The sequence below is a fragment of the Centropristis striata genome, chromosome 14 (assembly GCF_030273125.1).
Source record: "Centropristis striata isolate RG_2023a ecotype Rhode Island chromosome 14, C.striata_1.0, whole genome shotgun sequence".
Taxonomy (NCBI): domain Eukaryota; kingdom Metazoa; phylum Chordata; class Actinopteri; order Perciformes; family Serranidae; genus Centropristis; species Centropristis striata.
In genome coordinates, this window is record NC_081530.1 from 21,302,837 (window position 1) to 21,320,614 (window position 17,778).

General features: G+C 45.4%; 1 protein-coding gene across 2 annotated transcripts; it reads left to right on the top strand.

The window, feature by feature from the left end:
* Positions 1-800: 800 nt before the first annotated feature.
* On the top strand, positions 801-17,208 carry prrc2a (proline-rich coiled-coil 2A). 2 transcript variants are annotated; one of them, XM_059349359.1, is made up of 17 exons: positions 801-996; positions 5,889-6,040; positions 7,151-7,328; positions 7,556-7,652; positions 7,771-7,852; positions 7,969-8,112; positions 8,593-8,834; positions 9,058-9,146; positions 9,317-9,459; positions 10,088-10,184; positions 10,314-10,503; positions 10,703-10,795; positions 11,033-11,582; positions 12,043-12,299; positions 12,483-12,789; positions 12,901-13,123; positions 13,224-17,208. In XM_059349359.1, exons 2-17 carry the CDS (start codon positions 5,926-5,928, stop codon positions 16,279-16,281), a joined length of 5,865 nt encoding a protein of 1,954 aa, XP_059205342.1. In that variant the 5' UTR covers positions 801-996; positions 5,889-5,925; the 3' UTR covers positions 16,282-17,208. The 2 variants fall into 2 exon arrangements, with proteins under 2 accessions (XP_059205342.1, XP_059205343.1); XM_059349360.1 differs by lacking the exons at positions 801-996; positions 10,703-10,795 and adding an exon at positions 1,006-1,190.
* The last annotated feature ends 570 nt before the right edge of the window (positions 17,209-17,778 follow it).

The following is a 17,778-nucleotide window of genomic DNA, read 5'->3' on the forward strand; positions in this document are numbered from 1 at the left end:
ACATCATTGTACTCTGTATGACACGGCTTAAATGCCATCTTTGTATGTTCACAGCAGTCTCATTGGTTAGTTTTTATCTATAAATGTATGTCTGCATACATGTGTCGAAACCAAACTAAACATGGTCTACGCTCACAAATCATTGTACAGATGCTGGTGCCAAGAGTGAGAACTGAGTTAGGTCAGAAAGCTTTTAGTTATGCCGCCCCTTTATCATGGCACAATCTGCAAAATGAATTGAAATTGTCTGAGTTGATCACAATCGGTGAATTTAAATCGATTCTAAAGGATAAAGAAATAATTTCTCTTGGTCAGTGTGACTGCTCCATATAAGTCTCTACTGAGGCTCCTTCAGTGTTGTTGTGGTGGCTGTATTTGTACTTAATTGTTTATGTTAACTGTGTTTAAATGTTGTAACTTGTCACTTTTTATGCTCCTTTCTTAGCCAGGTCTCTCTTGGAAAAGAGATTTTTTAAATCTCAACGAGTCTTTTACCTAGTTAAATAAAGGATATATATATATATATATATATATATATATATAAAAGGTCATTTTTAAGCGAGACTGATATCCCTTTGATAGGCCAATATCTGCTGATTCTAATAGATTATGCTACTAATTTCAAAAGATAATTAAATTTTTATTCTGTAACTGAAGTAAAAAGTAAAATTTATGTTTGGAAAGCATCTTTCATCTTTATTCCTTAAAATTATATCATGACAGTCCAAACATAGTAGATAAAGGTCATTTTCAAGCGAGAACAGTTTACACTTATTTTAATTCATACTTAATCCAATAATAATGATCATTTTTGTTTTTATTTTAAAAAACAAGAGTCGCATTTTTGTGCCGTGGAGGTCCCAAACGGCTTCCATCTCACGGAATCAGCCAGTAGCCGTTGACGGCTCTTTAGGTGACGGATCGAGTCCAACTATTACAATTTTCTTTCCCCCCCTTTTCATTTATTTTTGGGAGAAAAAAAGAAAAGGAGTGCAAGTAAGCCGAACACCTTCTTTTACCTCTATAGTTTAAATCGTAGCTAGCTGGTGCGGAGAGCTGATTTGTTTGACTTATGCAGGAGGCTAAACGTTGCTGTAGCTTAGCTGTGGGTCAACTGCTAGAAAAGCTAGCATCACGATAGCTAACCTCATTCTGCGATACAACCTCGAGACAAGTCGGGACAAGACCAGGTCAGTGGCCGGAAAACCGTGCATGTTTTATGCAAATATGGATCAGTTACATTATATTGAGCTGAAGAGATCACTCTTACCCATCGGGGACACGATTAGCGTATCAGAGGTGATGCTTTGCGGATTATTTTTTAGGGAAAGGCACAGTGTCTTGGTTGTTAGCCTAGCGTGGCTAAGTGGTTAGCTCGCGTTCGTCATATAAATTAGTTTAGAAGCTTTGTGATTAATAATACATGTGTTATTTTTAAGTGATGTTGGCTACTACGTCAGTTTGTTGTTAGTATACATTGTAACGGTTGTTTGCTGAGCGAATCGAACGTTAGCGGATACCTGTTAGCGGATAACCGTTAGCGCAGCTTGTTCGCCCAGTAGCTCGAGCTAACACTGTCAGTTCACTAGACACTGCCGTTGGTTAACAAATACTTTTATCTCCATGGGGATTTTTCACAACAGTTAACGTTGCCTGTATAAGCAGTGTCTCTAAAAATCAACGTTGCCATAGCAACTTGACTTTAGAGCTACACAACCGGTGATATTAACGTTAATATGCACCGGGCCTGTCCCCACCGCCATTTTGTTTTGTTCTCCCAATAAAATGTTTTTTTCCCCTGCGTTGTCCTGCGCATCCTTACGAGCGATTTATGAGCAACGACATGGCTGAAACAGCCCAGTCGCGGTGTCAGTGTGTGATTCAAAATGTAACACCCCACGGAGGTGAAGAGGAAAGGGGCTAATGTTACCGCAAGGTGTTGAGGAGGCATTATGAAACATCAACGCAGTCCCCCTCCCAACACCGAGGCCCTGTGTTAGCCCGCTAACGTCATCTAGCTCTGCAATAAATGCCTTTTTTGCGTCTGTATCTTCAGTAGGTTGTGATTTATTCATTTCATATTGATTGCAATCGCTATGCCATCTAATTCTACCACAAATATTCTAGTGTTTGTGGTTAGCTTTAGCTTTACAAGGCCCCTTTGCGGTGCACGTTACTGCAGTTATGGAGCTGCTGGCCCCCGTTAATCCCCATACAACATGTAGTTGACCAGCCATCCCACGACCTCATTTTCTAATCTCATCTGGCTATTGAGGCACGGTGCAGTGCTGCTGTTTGGTATTAATTTTTTCTTATATCTGTAAATCAATCAATCAACACTTTTATTTCGGACACAGGGGCGGTCCATATAACAATAAAGATAACACAATAATACAAATAATAAAATAAACAAAAGAGAAACAAAAAGGACGGATAGACAGACATTCAATATCAAATATTTACATATAGGCCAAAACGCCAGTGCTTCCAAAGCCTTGAGATGAGCCTGGCCGTACTCATGGCAGGATTTGCCAGCACAGAAATGATGCTATTTGGTGACTGAGAAAGTCCACACATGAAGCTGAACATGAGGTTCCTGAGTACAGCAGGACATGTGGACACACCAACACTCAAAAACACTTGGCTATCAAAATACAACTCTGCTGATAAAAGTACATTTTTGTCATCATGAAGATTATCAGTAAAGGGCAGTAGGCTTTACATTTGGCTCTCTGTAACATTGTTTTCACTGTGGTTTTATATTTATCCCTATATGAACCTGTTCTTTTGGCTAAACATAGTCATACATACACCACTGTTCATCCTACTGCTGGTAGGAACCTTGTTGCAGCCGTCTATTAAGGAAGACTTGTTTTTCAGGTATTCTCATGGAGCATAGATTTCAGGAAATTCTTCCACCTTTCAGTCATTTAAATATTCATTTTCTGCTGTGATTTATTTGAAAACCGTTGAAGAAAACATAGCAAACCTGCACTGACTTTAAATTAATTTCATTCAACTGTGAATTTTCCCTCCACTGATGTTATTTTTTATTTTCCAACTATTTTATGCATAAAGAATTTAAATGAATGCTGATTATTCTAAAAGTAATGGATGCAACTCCTGATTATATACATGATCAATTAATCTACCAATTATCTATAAAATGTCAGAAAAAAGTGGGGAAAAGTCCATCCCAGTTTCTCAAAAGCCAAGTTAATATCTTTAAATACTTATTTTGTCAGTCCAAAACCCAAATATACCAGTTTATTTTGATATATGATACGATATCATGATTCTTCTTGCTTAAATTGTTAATAATTTTATAATATCTGTAGATTATCAGTGCGCAGTCGAGGGCAGTAGGCTAGTAGGTTTTATGTTTATCCCTATATGAACCTGTTCTTTTGGCTAAACATAGTCATACAGACACCACTGTTCATCCTACTGCTGGTAGGAACCTTGTTGCAGCCGTCTATTAAGGAAGACTTGTTTTTTAGGTATTCTCATGGAGCTGTCATAGATTTCAGGAAATTCTTCCACCTTTCAGTCATTTAAATATTAATTTTCTGCTATTTTACAGAACATTATAGTTGCATTAAGCCTTTGTTTAGCTCTAAAATTGTTTATTGTTCATGGGCCATGTGGATTGGCTTGCATCATCTTCATTCAAAGCAAGTGAATGAAATTAATAATGTTATTTGTATCTTAATAATCCGAGTAGAGTCATCTGTTGGCAGTAATTGTTCCTAATGGGATTTGGGTGGAGTGGGGGGCAGCCAAATCACTCTGAATTAGACAGATGTCAGCGACGTGTGTTTTATTGATGTGCAGTAAAATTAGTTCAAGCTAAAGGCCTTGCAGTTTCCATGGAGCCAAGGAAAGGCATTGAAGAATATCATTTATAACGTGTTGCCATAGAGACTGTGGTTCAGCTTTTTTCCTCTCTATTGTACAGTGTTTCCTGTGATGAGGTGTGTAGTCCAGCACTGTACTAGGCCTGCTCACATTAAACTGTATTTATGCTGGAATAATGCTGAAGTCATCTCAGTACTAATCCACCTGTCCACCTCATAAAAAGCTGAGGCAGAAGCAGAATTTATTCAGTGGAAAGCTTTATCAATATTGGTCTAACTGCCATGATAACCTTAGCTCTTTTCATACTGCGTTTCCGCAAAAGTGCTGTCACAAGCTCTGCCTTCATTTCGTTTTAGGACATTCATACTGATTCCTCAAAGGCATAGTTTTGACATCCATTCACACGGCAATCCAGCATTGCGGAACAAAGTGGAAAGAGGTGGTAGTGCCGTGTAAAAGAGCAGTGGGAGTACATGTACAATAAGAGACGGCAGCAACCAATGCATTCAAAACAATGATGGCGGAAGAAAGTTGCTCGTCATGCTCTTTCTCGTTGTAAAGATTCTACGTACTTGAGCAAAGCTATTCTGCATTTTGTTTAACCTGATTCTATTACTGTTCGACTCAAGTGAGAGGCATGCTTTTAAAGATATGTTCCACTTCCTTTCTTATTACCTGAGTGTTCGTTGCACAAATAATGTTTGTCACATATTCTCCATCTTCCCGGCCCCGCCAGTTCACAGTGATCCCATTTCAAACACTTTCGCCAAATGAATACCTCTGTTACTACCTCCCAAGGTGGTACAGAGCTGGGATCACTTGGTACCCCTCTTGGATGTTCAAATTAAAGGCGAAACGTCACAGAAGCGTATATATTGCGGCTTGTTTGTTATTGTGGGAAAGGCACATACATCTCTTTGGTGCAAATAATAAAAAATGTGCTCCATTATGTGACAGACTATGATTAGGGCTGGGTAGTATGATTATTTATCATCTTTCAGTGGAATTGCATTGTGGTTAAATCAAATATTGGGATTACGTATTATGTTGTTTAAATTGAAAATAACAATCACTCAGGTAATATGAAGATATATATATCATCAAAATTATAATAAACAGCAAAAATTGGTCAAAAAATTATTTTCCAATATTGTGTGATAGGACTTTTGGTTTTCTCCAGCCACATAACTTTGTTGTATTGGAGTGGATAACAAATATGCATAATTTTTAAGTTTTTGAACTTATAAAACCTTTGAAACTGAGTTGTTGGCCAGCCCAAATGTTTCTTAAACTGATAAATGTTGAATGCCACAGTGAGATGCTACGTAAAGCAGTTTAACAGTCTTTAAAATGCTCTAAAATACGTTTTTTAAAGGAAGTTTATTGGGGGTAAATGCTTGAAGTATGCTGCATTTTAGAAGTGTTTTTTTGTATTTTTTCCCCATCTATTTAACTTGTAAATGTACTTAATTGAAGTGGAAAATAGCCAACAGGAAATTTGCATAGTTTTATAGGCTGCCTATGCGATTTACTGGGTGCATAAGAGAAAAAACTGTGAAAAACAGAATAAAATACTGAGTTGTGTATTTCCACATATTTGTGGTTTGCGGATTGATCATTTGTTGAAATGAAAGAATATTTCTTCTGTGAGACAGAGGACTAAAAATATGCCTGAAAAGCTTCAGAAAATGTTGTGTGGATCGGCATTTAGTCTTGTGAGCTGGCACACAGGATGTGTTGTGATACTGTTGTTTCTACGGGTGATATATTTTCTGCACTGCTCTACTGTTAGCTACTCTATGAGTGCTTAATTATACCACACACATCCAGCTGTCAAATCCCGTATTTGAATCTGTCGGGTCACAGCACATATGTTAAGGATGTTTTGATTTGTGAGACAGTTTCTGTTTTGCTACTTGTTTTGAATGCATGCTTTTACAATCAGCATTTTTACTCTCACTTTCTGTGTATACCTGGTGTCATATATCGCTTTCTCTCTCTGTCTTTGCCTCCCCATCTCTCTCTCCCAGTCTCAGGGCTCACCATACTCAATGAGCGGACAGCGCAATGTCAGAGCGCTCTGGGCAAACTGCAAAGGGGAAGGAAGGCAAAACCAAGTATGCGTCTCTCAACCTGTTTGATACATACAAAGGAAAGAGCCTTGAAACACAAAAGCCTGTTGGTGAGTATCTTTGCTCTGTCATATACAAGCTTTCATTGTCACAACATGCATCAACTGTAACGGGCTGGCCTTTGTCTCTCTACCCAGGGTGTTCGTTTTCAATATTGCTTGCCTGTCAGGCTCTGTTAACATTCTGCCGCTTTTGTTTTGTCACTAAGGATGTGCAACTTGTTTTGGAATTAATCACATCTGATCTTACAGAACAGATCTGCTATGCACAGTTGGATTCACCCGTTGGCTTTTGCTTTGTGTTGTCTCCTGACACCAAGTACCGCAACTTTGATGCATTAGTCCACTGTCTCCCTAATAGCTCTGGTGCTGATTTTCAATACAGGAAGCTGATGATGTTCTGCATCTCTCAACTGCATGCCAACTTGTTTTGCTGATGCTGTTAATATTATTTAGGGATCAAGGGTATTTACTATCTTTATTTTTAGGTCTTTACACCTGCCTCTGAGACAACAAAAATGTTGTCTATTAGGCTGTTTCTCATCTGTACCCATACATAAGGATATTCTGCAGGGTCTGGAGGCTCTCGAGCCTTGACATGTCAGCTGAGCCTGGGAGCCACTGAGCCTGACCTGAGACAGAGGCTTACTTGTGGACGCTGTTTGACTTCTGTGCTGAGTCCCCAGTTGATGTTTTATTCAGAAGCTCCCCACTAGATCCAAACAGCTGTCCCCGTTTCCAATTTACAGACTTCCCCCTCTTAGATAGTGAAGCCATGCACTGCTGTGGTTTCTCCGAGCCTCAAGGAAACAAATGAGGGATTGATATTCAACACAGCTTCACTTTTAAGGATCTGAAGGCTTTTCCATGCTTCTGTGAGCATCAATATCCTAATACTTCTCCATAAACTTTAATTGAAGTGGGTTTGCAGAAAGTTTTTTTAATAACAGCTAGGAGCTTTTTTTATGAACCACATTCATCAAAATCATCAGAGTGAAACTCCCAAGCCTCTGGTCTTGTTAGTTGTTCAGCATCCTAATTGTGTATCCGGCAAACGCCACTCCCGTCATTGGACTGCTTCTTACATGTGGTATATTTAATTGGTGTCAGGTTTCAGTGGCCCATCTGTGCTAATGACATCCTTTCTTTTCCCCATATCAGTTCCCCCCCGCCATGGCCTGCAATCTCTTGGTAAAGTTGCCTCCGCACGGCGTATGCCACCCCCTGCCAACCTGCCCAGTCTGAAGGCAGAGAACAAAGGCAACGATCCCAACGTCTCGCTCGTTCCCAAAGACGGCACAGGATGGGCAAGCAAACAGGAACAAGCGGACCCAAAGAGGTAAATAACCCCACTTAGCATAAAAGCATAAAACTTTTTACTTATTTTTTTTACTTAAAAGTTACTCCAATTGACCCATCATCAAAGCCCCTCACTAGAACGACCACCACAGGAGGACCTTCAGCTTCGGCGTTTAATATGTGCTTGCCAGTGTCTGAGGTTTTCCTTTTCCTGAGGTAATCTTGTCCAATATCTCCTGTTTGTGACCTTTTTGTTTATTCTCTTAGTACCGATGCATTGTCAGTACCGCAGCCGGAATCGCAGCAGCCTGTGGCTTCACCGACACCTGCACCGACCCGCCCGAGAACCCCGCCAGCTTCAGAGGTACCGACGGTCCCAGTAACATGACTGCAAAATCATGTTCTTAGTTGATAATGTGAATAGAGATTTATGGTTTGCATAGTTGACATGTATTAATTTATGTTTTTCTCGTCCTCCGAAGCCTCTGGCTCCAGCTTCAACCCAGGCCGTAGGGGCAAGGTCCTGGGCACAGGCCAGTGTTACACATGGAATACAAGGGGATGGTGAGTCTTCCTTTTCTTTCATGTCTCATAGGAAATAAGATGGAATAAGCGTTTCATTACACATGCTCCCCTCTCTAATAAAGAAAACACTCATCCCTCGTCTTCTCGTTCTGCAGGTGGAAAGGCATCAAACCTACAGTCGCCATTCTCTCGCGAGGAATTTCCCACCCTGCAGGCGGCTGGCGAACAGGACAAAGTTGGCAGAGAACAGGGCACTGCAGATCAGTGGTATGGGCCCGGACCAAGCCTCCGCCCCCAGAGTGAGTGATGTCCACTTAATCTCCAGTAATTGATCGACCCGTCATTTAATGAAGTCAGTAGCGGTGAGAAAACTTCTCTCACAAGATTGGTTTAAGGAGTGGTTCAGTTCATAACATGGGACAGCTGAGCAAGTAGTCAGTGAGTTTTTTTCCTGTTATTTATCCAGTTTGCTTTTATTAATGTTCCGATAACCCAAAAAGAGTATACATAATGTATATGTGTTATTGTTTTCTTTATGCTTTGTTTGGTTTGTGGTCACCAAAATCCAAATATATTGAGGCAAAAGAGAGAATAGTTTCCTATTTATTATATGATGATAAAACTTGAATCCATTCATATTATTTAGTACTCAAGACACTGGTTCTTTGTTGAAAGGATGTGTTATCTTTCTAAAGTAATGGCTTTGCATTTCTAACTATATTCAATTAAAGCCTATCAACTATACTGACTCTGTCCTCTCCTGTGTTTACTTACCTCAGACGTCACAAGCTGGCGGGACGGTGGGGGCCGAGCCATGGCGCCCACCCTGCCTGGGGAGGGGGCAGTGGAGGGTGGCACTGGTGGGGCTCTGGTGATGGATGGGGCAGCTGGGGTCCCCCCTCCGAACTCTCAGTCCCACGGGCCACCTAGGAACCCTCCCGCAGGCAGCCCCGCCTTGCCCCTGCCCCAGCCCCCTGTGGGGCCTGGGTTCCCCCAATACCGAGGGATCATGCCTCCCTTCGTAAGTTTTTCTCTTTGTTTGACCTCAGGCTTTGCAGTGCATTTGCATGGCCCATTCAAATGTAACATTTTGTAACCAGTGCTTTTTTTGCATGACATTTGTTATTTTAATGTGGCTCTTTTACACATGAAAGGCTACGGATTACCACAGCTACTCCCACGTTTCCAAATACAATTTATTTTAAATAATTTTTTTTTTTTTTTTTTTTTTTTTTTTTTTAAAGATGTATCCTCCCTACCTGCCCTTCCCGGCCCCCTATGGCCCTCAGGGGCCCTACAGGTACCCAGCACCTGGGGAAGGGCCTGCTCCAAGGTATGTTCCTTTCCAAAAATCCATTGTTAAGCAGGTATTGTGATACTTTATGACAGTTTATTCATATGGTCTTTATTTTTTTAAATTGAATCCAATTTTTCCTGCTTTTGTAGAGACACTTTTTTGTTTCTTTGACATGGCGCTTACAAAGTTCCTTCTACCTCTTTCAGGTTTTCTCGTGGTCCTGACAGCAGGCCTCAGGGCGGCCCACGTGACGCAGGTGGGGAGGTGGTGAAGCGACCCTCTATCCTCAAGCAGGATGACCTGAAGGAGCTAGACGAGCTGGACCACGACGGAGACGAGGGCTGGGCAGGTAAAACAGAAAACCTTGTTCGCAGATATACAACTAAAATATTAGTGGTATTGGCTCGAGAAGCTGTTCTGATTTGTTTTGATTATAAAATGTATAGAATAAAACATGGTTTGTGATAGATATTAGCAAAATCTTAATGTATGTATTCTTTTTTTAGTACTTAGTTATGTTTATGTATGACACAGCAAAATAGGAGAAATGAAAATCATATATTTAAATGGGTTTTTTTCGGTGGAATTTAAATTGCACAAAAATTTAGCTATAGTGAACTAGGACTCGGATGCTCTCATTTTGTTGTTGTGGTACATGGGAGAGGCCACCCATATTAAATTATTATTAAAGTTTCCTATATGTATTTCTTGTTGATTTAGTGCTGCTAAATGATTAAGGAGGTGATGACTTGGTGGGAGCTGGTCAGATTGATGCTCTCTAACGCTGCAGATGTTTCTGCATATCATATTTCCTGCTGATGCTAGCAGTTCCAGTCACTACAATCGACTCAGAGGAGGAGTGTGGGGGGGGGATCAGTTTTATCAGGGTGAAGGATGATGAATAATGTGCAAATGCACTAAATGGATGTTTGGTATAAACATGGTTCTGATGTTGTGTTGTTTGTTTGTTTTTCTAGGGGCTCATGAGGAGATTGATTACTCCGCCAAGTTGAAGTTCAGTGATGATGAAGGAGAGGAAGAGGGGGAAGAGGAGAGAGCCGAGAGCAAGAATGAGTATGTGACCAAGCAAGTGCATTAGCTGTCCCTTGTATTAATTAATTATGAGAAAACATTTTTTTGCATAAATGTGATCATGTTATACAAGCTAATGTAATTGACAAAGCACTTTTGTCTGGTCCTCAGTGAACAGCAGAGGACCCAGGATGCCCCCCCTGCAACCTCTCGCTCTCGAGCCTCAGACAGTGGTGGGGACAGCCGCCGCACTCCCCCCTCTAATGCTGACAATGGCCCCCAACCCCCCTCCAGCAAGCCAGGATGGGCCGAGGAGGGAGGCAGCAGCTGGGGCGGCCAGGGAGCACCAACTAACTACCAGGTAGCACGCTCATCAGAGGCTCAATGTGCCGCCCAGACAGGCCACACTCAAGCTGTGAAAAGATGTGGAATTTACAATTTGGGAATTCTGTTAAGCAGACTTATTTGTGGGCAGAGATGTGTTAGTGTGTGTATGTGTGTGTTTTTGTTAGTGTAGTTATTGTGGTGGAGCATGGCTAACCGTGTCTGCCTGTATACAGGGGCGCAGGCCTGGATTGGGTGGTCCCCGGGAGCAGCCCTCCCCCCCACCTGGGCCGCTCCTTGGACAAGGGCCCTACTCCTTTTATCGACAGGTAGCCGCCCGGCTAGAGCCTCATAGAAAAACCATTTCTATCATTATCTCATCCACCGCTCCGGGTCCTACAATAAGCCATCTTTAGTTTTAAGTTTGCGTTTTACCTTTTACCTTGAGTTTTTTGTTTTTCGGTTAATGTAATCATCGTAGAACATTTTTCTCAACAAGGTTGCAGTGGTGTCATCTAGAAAGTTGAAAACTGCATAATAAAGCAATCATATTTCTAATTGTTCAGGACCGGCCACAAAATCAGGGTGCCCCTCAAGGCCCTGGGAAACCTGTCCCCGCTCAGATTCAGCCAGCACCAGGAGGCCCTTCTCCTCCAGCCCAGCCGGGGCTGCTGGTCCCTGGGCCCCAGGAGAATGATGAGGATGAGACTTGGCGTCAGCGCAGGAAGCAGTCCTCCACTGAGATCTCCGCTGCTGTGGAGCGAGCCCGTCGACGCCGCGAGGAGGAAGAACGTAGGATGGAGGAGGAAAGACGTGCAGCCTGCGCAGAGAAGCTGAAGAGGCTGGATGAGAAGCAGCAACAACAGCAGGTCACCAACGTAGGAGGTGGTAGCAGCAGTAAAAGCCCCAGCCTCGATGGAAACTCTACAGCTGCCACAGCAGGCAGCCCAAGTCCATCTATTTCAGCCTCTGCCTCCTCCCCCAACATCAGCCAGCCCCCGTCCCCCTGTGTGGACCCCGAGGAGCCTCCAGTACTGGTTGTCCAGCCGGGGTCCAGTCCTGGAGTCGGTGAGCGACAGCGAGCCAGCAGCAACAGCAGCTATGACTCCAGTGCAGGTGGGTTTCTCAAGATGCTTGATGCTCAACATAATCGGGTGTTTCATCTACACAATCACTTTAAATATTGTACATGAAGCAATCTCCTCTGCATATCTGTTTGTTGTTTTCTGGGGTCTCAAACCAGATAAGCTAAGCTAGCTAATAGCTAAAAGTCCTCTGTTCTTCCCTTTTAAGCATGATTAAATCATGCTGAAAAGTAACAAACTGGTAAAATAAGCAATAAATGGTCTATAAACTGTTTTTTGCATTTGTATTAACAGTTTAGATGTGAAGATAAAGGCTTTAAGAATTTGGATATTTTTATTATTAGTACGTTGAAAGTGCTGGAATTTTACTCTTAAAACAACAACAACAACAACAAAAAAATCAACATTTGATGTGGTTAATATGATAGTTAAACTTGTACCTCTTGATTATTTCCCCTGATTGAGCCGTACAACCTTCTGTCTTTACACAGAAGCCCAACAGTGTCCCCAGCCAGCTGTTTTGCAGCCACCGCAGCCCACGCTGGACATACCTTTACCAGGAGAGAATAAGGAAGAGACCATGGGCAGTCCGCACATTCGTGCAGGAAGTGGAGGTGAAAGAGGAGTTGACCCAGTGAAGATTGAGAGTATCGGAGGGGGAGCTGGTCGTCAAGCCAGTGGTCCTCCTGGCCAGGGTTACTCAAAGTACCAGAAGTCCCTTCCACCTCGATTCCAGAGGCAACAGCAGGTTAGGATCTGTACTTGTCTGTTTTCTTTAATGCATTTGTTGCTTGAATGATTGGATGCATTGTGGATGACTTTGGCTCTTTGTGCGTTTTATTCAAAGACAAAAACAAGCACCACAGATATAGATATGTCTAATATTTCAGTTCTTAAACATCGTGGGTGCTATGCATTTCTGTTTATTTAGGAGCAGCTCCTGAAGCAGCAGCAGCAGTGGCAACAGCAGCAACAACAGCAGCACAGCCAGGCGTCTCAGAGCCAGCTGTCCCCCCAGCCCCAGGCTCCACAGGGTCCTTCACCAGGTTCCACACCCCAGCCTGGACCTGGACCCAAGCAGGGTGGACCCATGTATCAGCCCAGCAATATGGTCCGACCCCCGCCCTTGCCGATGAATTTCGACCCCCGCTGGATGATGATGCCCTACATGGACCCCCGCATGATCCAGGGCCGGCCTCCGCCTATGGACTACTATTCTGCAGGCATGCACCCATCTGGTGAGAGGATAAATGGTCCAAAAGCTCACTGATTAAATGATTAGATGATACAATACAGGAATATTGCAGAACATAGTGCAGAATCTTTAAAACAATTCTTCACCACCACAGGGCTTATTGGGCGTGAGCGGTCTGATTCAGGTGGATCTGGTTCAGACCCCTTTGACAGGCAGCAACAGCATCCGGGGCACCCTCACCGTGGGACTCCCCCTATGGAGCCGAAGCTGGCCTGGGGGCAAGAGGTATTCCCTGGCGGAGGAGAGGGTCGTGGACTAACATCCCCCCTCAGGCAGAAGCAGGCGCTGGAGGATGACGATGTGGCCAAAGGGCCCAGGTATGAATTCGTTTGTCACTGAAGATGTGGGTTTTTTTGTCAAAAACACTAATATATTAGATTAATTAAGTATTTTGTATTCTTTTTATCTTTATCGTAGGAGCGACACTCCTCCGCACCGCATGCGAGAGGGTGGATTGGGACCCATCCAGCAGCCCAGCTCCACCTCTGGGACATCCAATCAGACTCCACCTCCAGTCGGCACTCAGGTTGCGGCCCAGGGAGGCGGCCACCACCCTCATCACTACATGGGTGGACGGGGCAACTACAGCAACTTCCCTGACCAGGGGGCGAGGATGCATCCCCACCAACAGCAGCAGAGGGCGGAGAGGGGAAGTCAGCCACATGGCTACACCCACCAGGATGAAGGGCCTCCACGAGGGTCCCAGCAAGGACAGATATGGGGAGCCCCGCACCCTCACTACGATCGCAACGGTCGTGCCGATCACCCGCCTGTTGAGAGCAACTCTCATCTCCACCACCATCACAGCCACCACCCTCAGCAGCCCCACTTCCCTCTCCACCCTCATAAATCAGAAAACAGCAGAGACAGGGTCGTTGAGGCCCCAGCTAAGAAGACAGACTCTTCTCCGCCAATCCACCAACCCTCCCTCTCATCCTCCTGCTCTTCCTCCTCGTCCTCTTCTGCCAGGGAAGATGGAAATGTCAAAGGCGCGCTGCATCATCACCCATCGCAGAGAGAGGGTGAAGCCGGTGTCGGGCACAGTCATGTTGAAAGAGGCAGTGGCGGCGGGGGCAGTAGCAGCCATGTGAAACAGGAGAAAACAGGCTCGGCTTATGCTCCCCATTCCTCCATGACCGCGAGCCCACCTCCCTCTCAACATGGCAGTCACACTCAGCCGCAGCAGCACCCTCATCCTAAATCAAACCAAAGAGGGGGACGGGAGCACAAGACAGAGACACAGTGGGGCCCACGGCCTGGCAGCAATACGGGTGGAGGGTCCTCTCATGGTAGAAGGGCCAACAATGCAGGAGGTGGAAACAACTCCCGTGGAGGGGAGGACTCCTCCAACGCTCCGTCAGACCACAAACCCTCCAACCAGACAGGAGGCGGCAATGCCAACAAGAGGGCCGGCCCCATTAAGAAACCGGTGTTGAAGGAGATGAAGAGAGACGGAGCGGAAGGTGACGGAGGAGAAAAAACAAGCTTTGGGAAAGAGAAAGAGAAAGATGGTGGCCAAACTAGCTCCATGAAGCAGGAAGCTTCCTCCACCTCCCAGAACACATCAGCTCCATCTAAAGAAGAGCCCGCCCAGACGGCCAAACCCAGGAATGGAGGAAAAGAACGATCCTCAGGAGGAGGAGGCGGAGGATCTGGTAGAGGGCCCAAAGACGTAGACGCCACCTCTTCAGGATTTTCAGGGTCCTCCTCCAGGAGGGACAGAGACCGCTCCTTTGAGAGAGGAGGGGGCCCATCCCACCACCATGGAGTCCCCGCCAAAGGCAGCAGAGCCAGTCGAGGACGAGGAGGAGAGTTCTATGGGCGTGGCCGTGGTTACCGCGGCACTTACACGGCCGCTGCAGGACCCACTGGTGGCAGTCGAGGCAGAATGGGTGGCAGGAGTGGTAGAGACTACCGTTCATCTGTTGGTGGTGGCCACCACCATGAGCCCAAGGGCGAGGGAGGCAGTGGCAGGCACGGACAGGACCGGTCCCAACATAACCCGGCCAGGGCGAGGAACAGAAGTGAAACCCGCAGTGAGGGTTCAGAGTACGAGGAAATCCCCAAGAGAAGGAGGGAGAGAGGTTCAGAGACTGGCAGTGAGAGCGGTGCAAGTGACCTCGGTCACTCAGACAAAGAAGAACACCAGAAACCCAACACCAAGAACGGCTCCGATAATGCCAACGCCAGTGGCGGCGGCAACTTGTCAACTGCTCCACCCAGAGGTTCCCAGGCCCGGGTCTTCACCCCCAGAGGGGTGCCCTCTAGGAGGGGCAGGGGAGGAGGAAGTGGAGGAGGAAACATGTACAGAAGTGGTGGCAATGTTGGAGGACAACCTGGGGGACACCGGGTCGGACCCAACGTCGCCTCGCACGGTGGGCCTTCCAAGTCATCAGCGTCAGCGAGAAAGCAGCAAGGCCCGCCGCAAACTTCTGGACCCAAAGACGTGGGCAGGGGAGGAAATGGAGGAGAGAAGAAGGACAAGATGGCTGATGCAAGTCAAACTCAAAGTCAGGGGTCCAATCCCCCTCAGCCATCTCTGCCCGCTGCGACCCCCGCCACTTTATGTTCCACTGAAAACGGAGGAGTTGTGACCCAGCAAGCTTTAACCAACCCTACGCCAAACTCTGGAGGGCCAAACACACTCCCTCTTCCTGCTAACCGTGGGTTCCCTCCCAGTGGGTTTGAACGACCACCTCGACGTCGCCGTCACGGGCGGTCCCAGCACCAGCAGGACAAGCCCCCCCGCTTCCGGAGACTGAAGGAGCGAGAGAATGCTGCACGCATCAACGGAGGAGTGGGGGTCATCGGGGGAGGAAGGCCCTCCTCTCCTTCTCTGAATTCAGTTCAGGACAGTAATGGCGCCCCCATCTCTGCCCCTGTGACGGGTAATGCCCAGAATGCGAACCACAACACCACACTAACAACCAACAGTAACAGTGGCGGCGGGCATCTCGGCAACGCAAACAGTCACCACCATCACCACTACAACCAGGGCAACGCTGGGCAGACCCACCCACAGCACCACCACAGCCATGGAGCAAAGTCCCCGGACTTCACCAACCAGAACTCGGACCAGGCCAACGAGGAGTGGGAGACTGCCTCCGAGAGCAGCGACTTCACTGAGTTCAGAGACAGGGAGGGAGGCGGAGGAGGGAAGTCCTATTCTTCTCACCATCCGCACCACCTGGGAAGGGGTGGAGGGGTCGGCGGAGGTGGAGGTGGAGGCGGAGGCGTGGTCGACCGCGACATGGCAGGAAAAGAGCCCTCGGCTAATAAAAGAAGCTTCTCGAGCCAGCGCCCTGGCATGGAGCGACAGAACCGGAGGGTCAACCCCGGAGGAGGGGGAGGAGGTGGAGGGGGAGGGAGAGGCCCACGAGGGCCACCGGGTGGCGGCTCCGGTGGGCCTGGTAACGGAGGCGGCAACCGTGGGGAGAGGCGTGGCAACTGGCCCTCCCCAAAAAATAGGAAGTGATTTCAAAACATTTCAGATGAACCCCACCCACATTAAATCCACCCTCTTGCATCTTAACCCCTTTTTGATAATTATTTCATGGCTTATCTGTTGGCATCCCTCAACATGTTAGTGCATTGTACAGTGTATGGAGATGGTATTCACACTCACGTTAGAGCCCCGCCCGCCCCATCACCTCTTTCCCCTTCGCATCAATCTACTATCTACCGTCCGTTATTGTAAATTTCTCCGTTTGTTCCGTCTTGCTCTCTGTTCTCCCTTCCCCTCCCACAATAATCTCACCCCAGTCGGATTTGACAAGCATGTGGTTTTGCAAAAGGGAGGGGCACGTTGTTTCTGACAGAAGACATTCACACAGAGCTCCACACACACTCGCATATACAAGCACAAATACGACATCTTTACCAACACGCTGAACACATGCAGTCATGTGGGTGCAAAAACGAGAAAAAAAACTTGGGATTCAAATTTGGCGAAAATGTTTGGATTGGGCTATTTTTTATATTTATGTACCTGTGTATATTTCTACCACACTTTGGCCTTGGGTGGTATTCAGTAGTGCAGATCTGCATTACTTCCCTCTCACAAAGGGAAAGAGTGCAGCTTCATCTTTTAACAAGAACAATGTACCATAAAATGTTTTTGTTTTCTTTGTGTATTTTTTTTTTCGGGCATGTGTCAGATTCAGCCTCTGGGAAATGTTAGAGGTGTGTTTTTTCTTCTAAAAAAGCAGGTCATTAAAAATACCTTTTTACTAAATTCCCCAATTCCTCCTTTTGCTGACTTCCTGCAAACTAAGTCTCTGATTACTGTGATAAGAACCCATTGAAGTACTACTGCTCAGTGCTCACCTACACTTTGCATTGATTTGTCTTTTAATATCAATGTTTCTGCTGCTTGTTCAGATAGACAGTGTGATTTTTTTTTTTTCCCCCCTGAAGTTGTTGACCTGCTCTGACATTTCATTAGCTATTGGTTGGTCCTTTTTAGGAAATAAAGGCTTCTATTAGCCTCATCGTAGCATCCTCCTTACCTGCAGAAGTTCTGCAGAAAATCAAAATTCTCTCTCTCATCTCTCTCTCTCTCTCTCTCCTCTCTCTCTCTCTCTCTCTCTCTCGCTCTCTCTCTCTCTCTCTCTCCTCTCTCTCTCTCTCTCTCTCTCTCTCTCTCTCCCTCTCTCCTCTTCTCTCTCTCTCTCTCTCCTCTCTCTCTCTCTCTCTCTCTCTCTCTCTCTCTCCTCTCTCTCTCTCTCACTTCTCATTCACTTTGTTTACCCTATGAAAACTGTATTGATAGCTTGATGGCTTTATTTTAACAAACCATTATTTCCTCACTGACTTTCATTTTAATGCAGTTTTTTTTTCCTCTCTGACGATGGTTGATCTTGTGAGGAAGGGAAAAAACGAATTAAATGAAAATGTAGGTCATGATAAAATAAAAATAAAATGTTTGACTTTCATAAAAATGTTTATGCTTCAATAGGTAATTGAATATGTT

Excerpts from the sequence above, each read along its gene's own strand:
- prrc2a (XM_059349359.1), top strand. The coding sequence starts at position 5,926 with ATGTCAGAGCGCTCTGGGCAAACTGCAAAGGGGAAGGAAGGCAAAACC. Across the intron at positions 8,113-8,592 it reads ACCAAGCCTCCGCCCCCAGA|ACGTCACAAGCTGGCGGGAC; the intron begins GTGAGTGATGTC and ends TACTTACCTCAG. Across the intron at positions 9,460-10,087 it reads CGGAGACGAGGGCTGGGCAG|GGGCTCATGAGGAGATTGAT; the intron begins GTAAAACAGAAA and ends TTGTTTTTCTAG.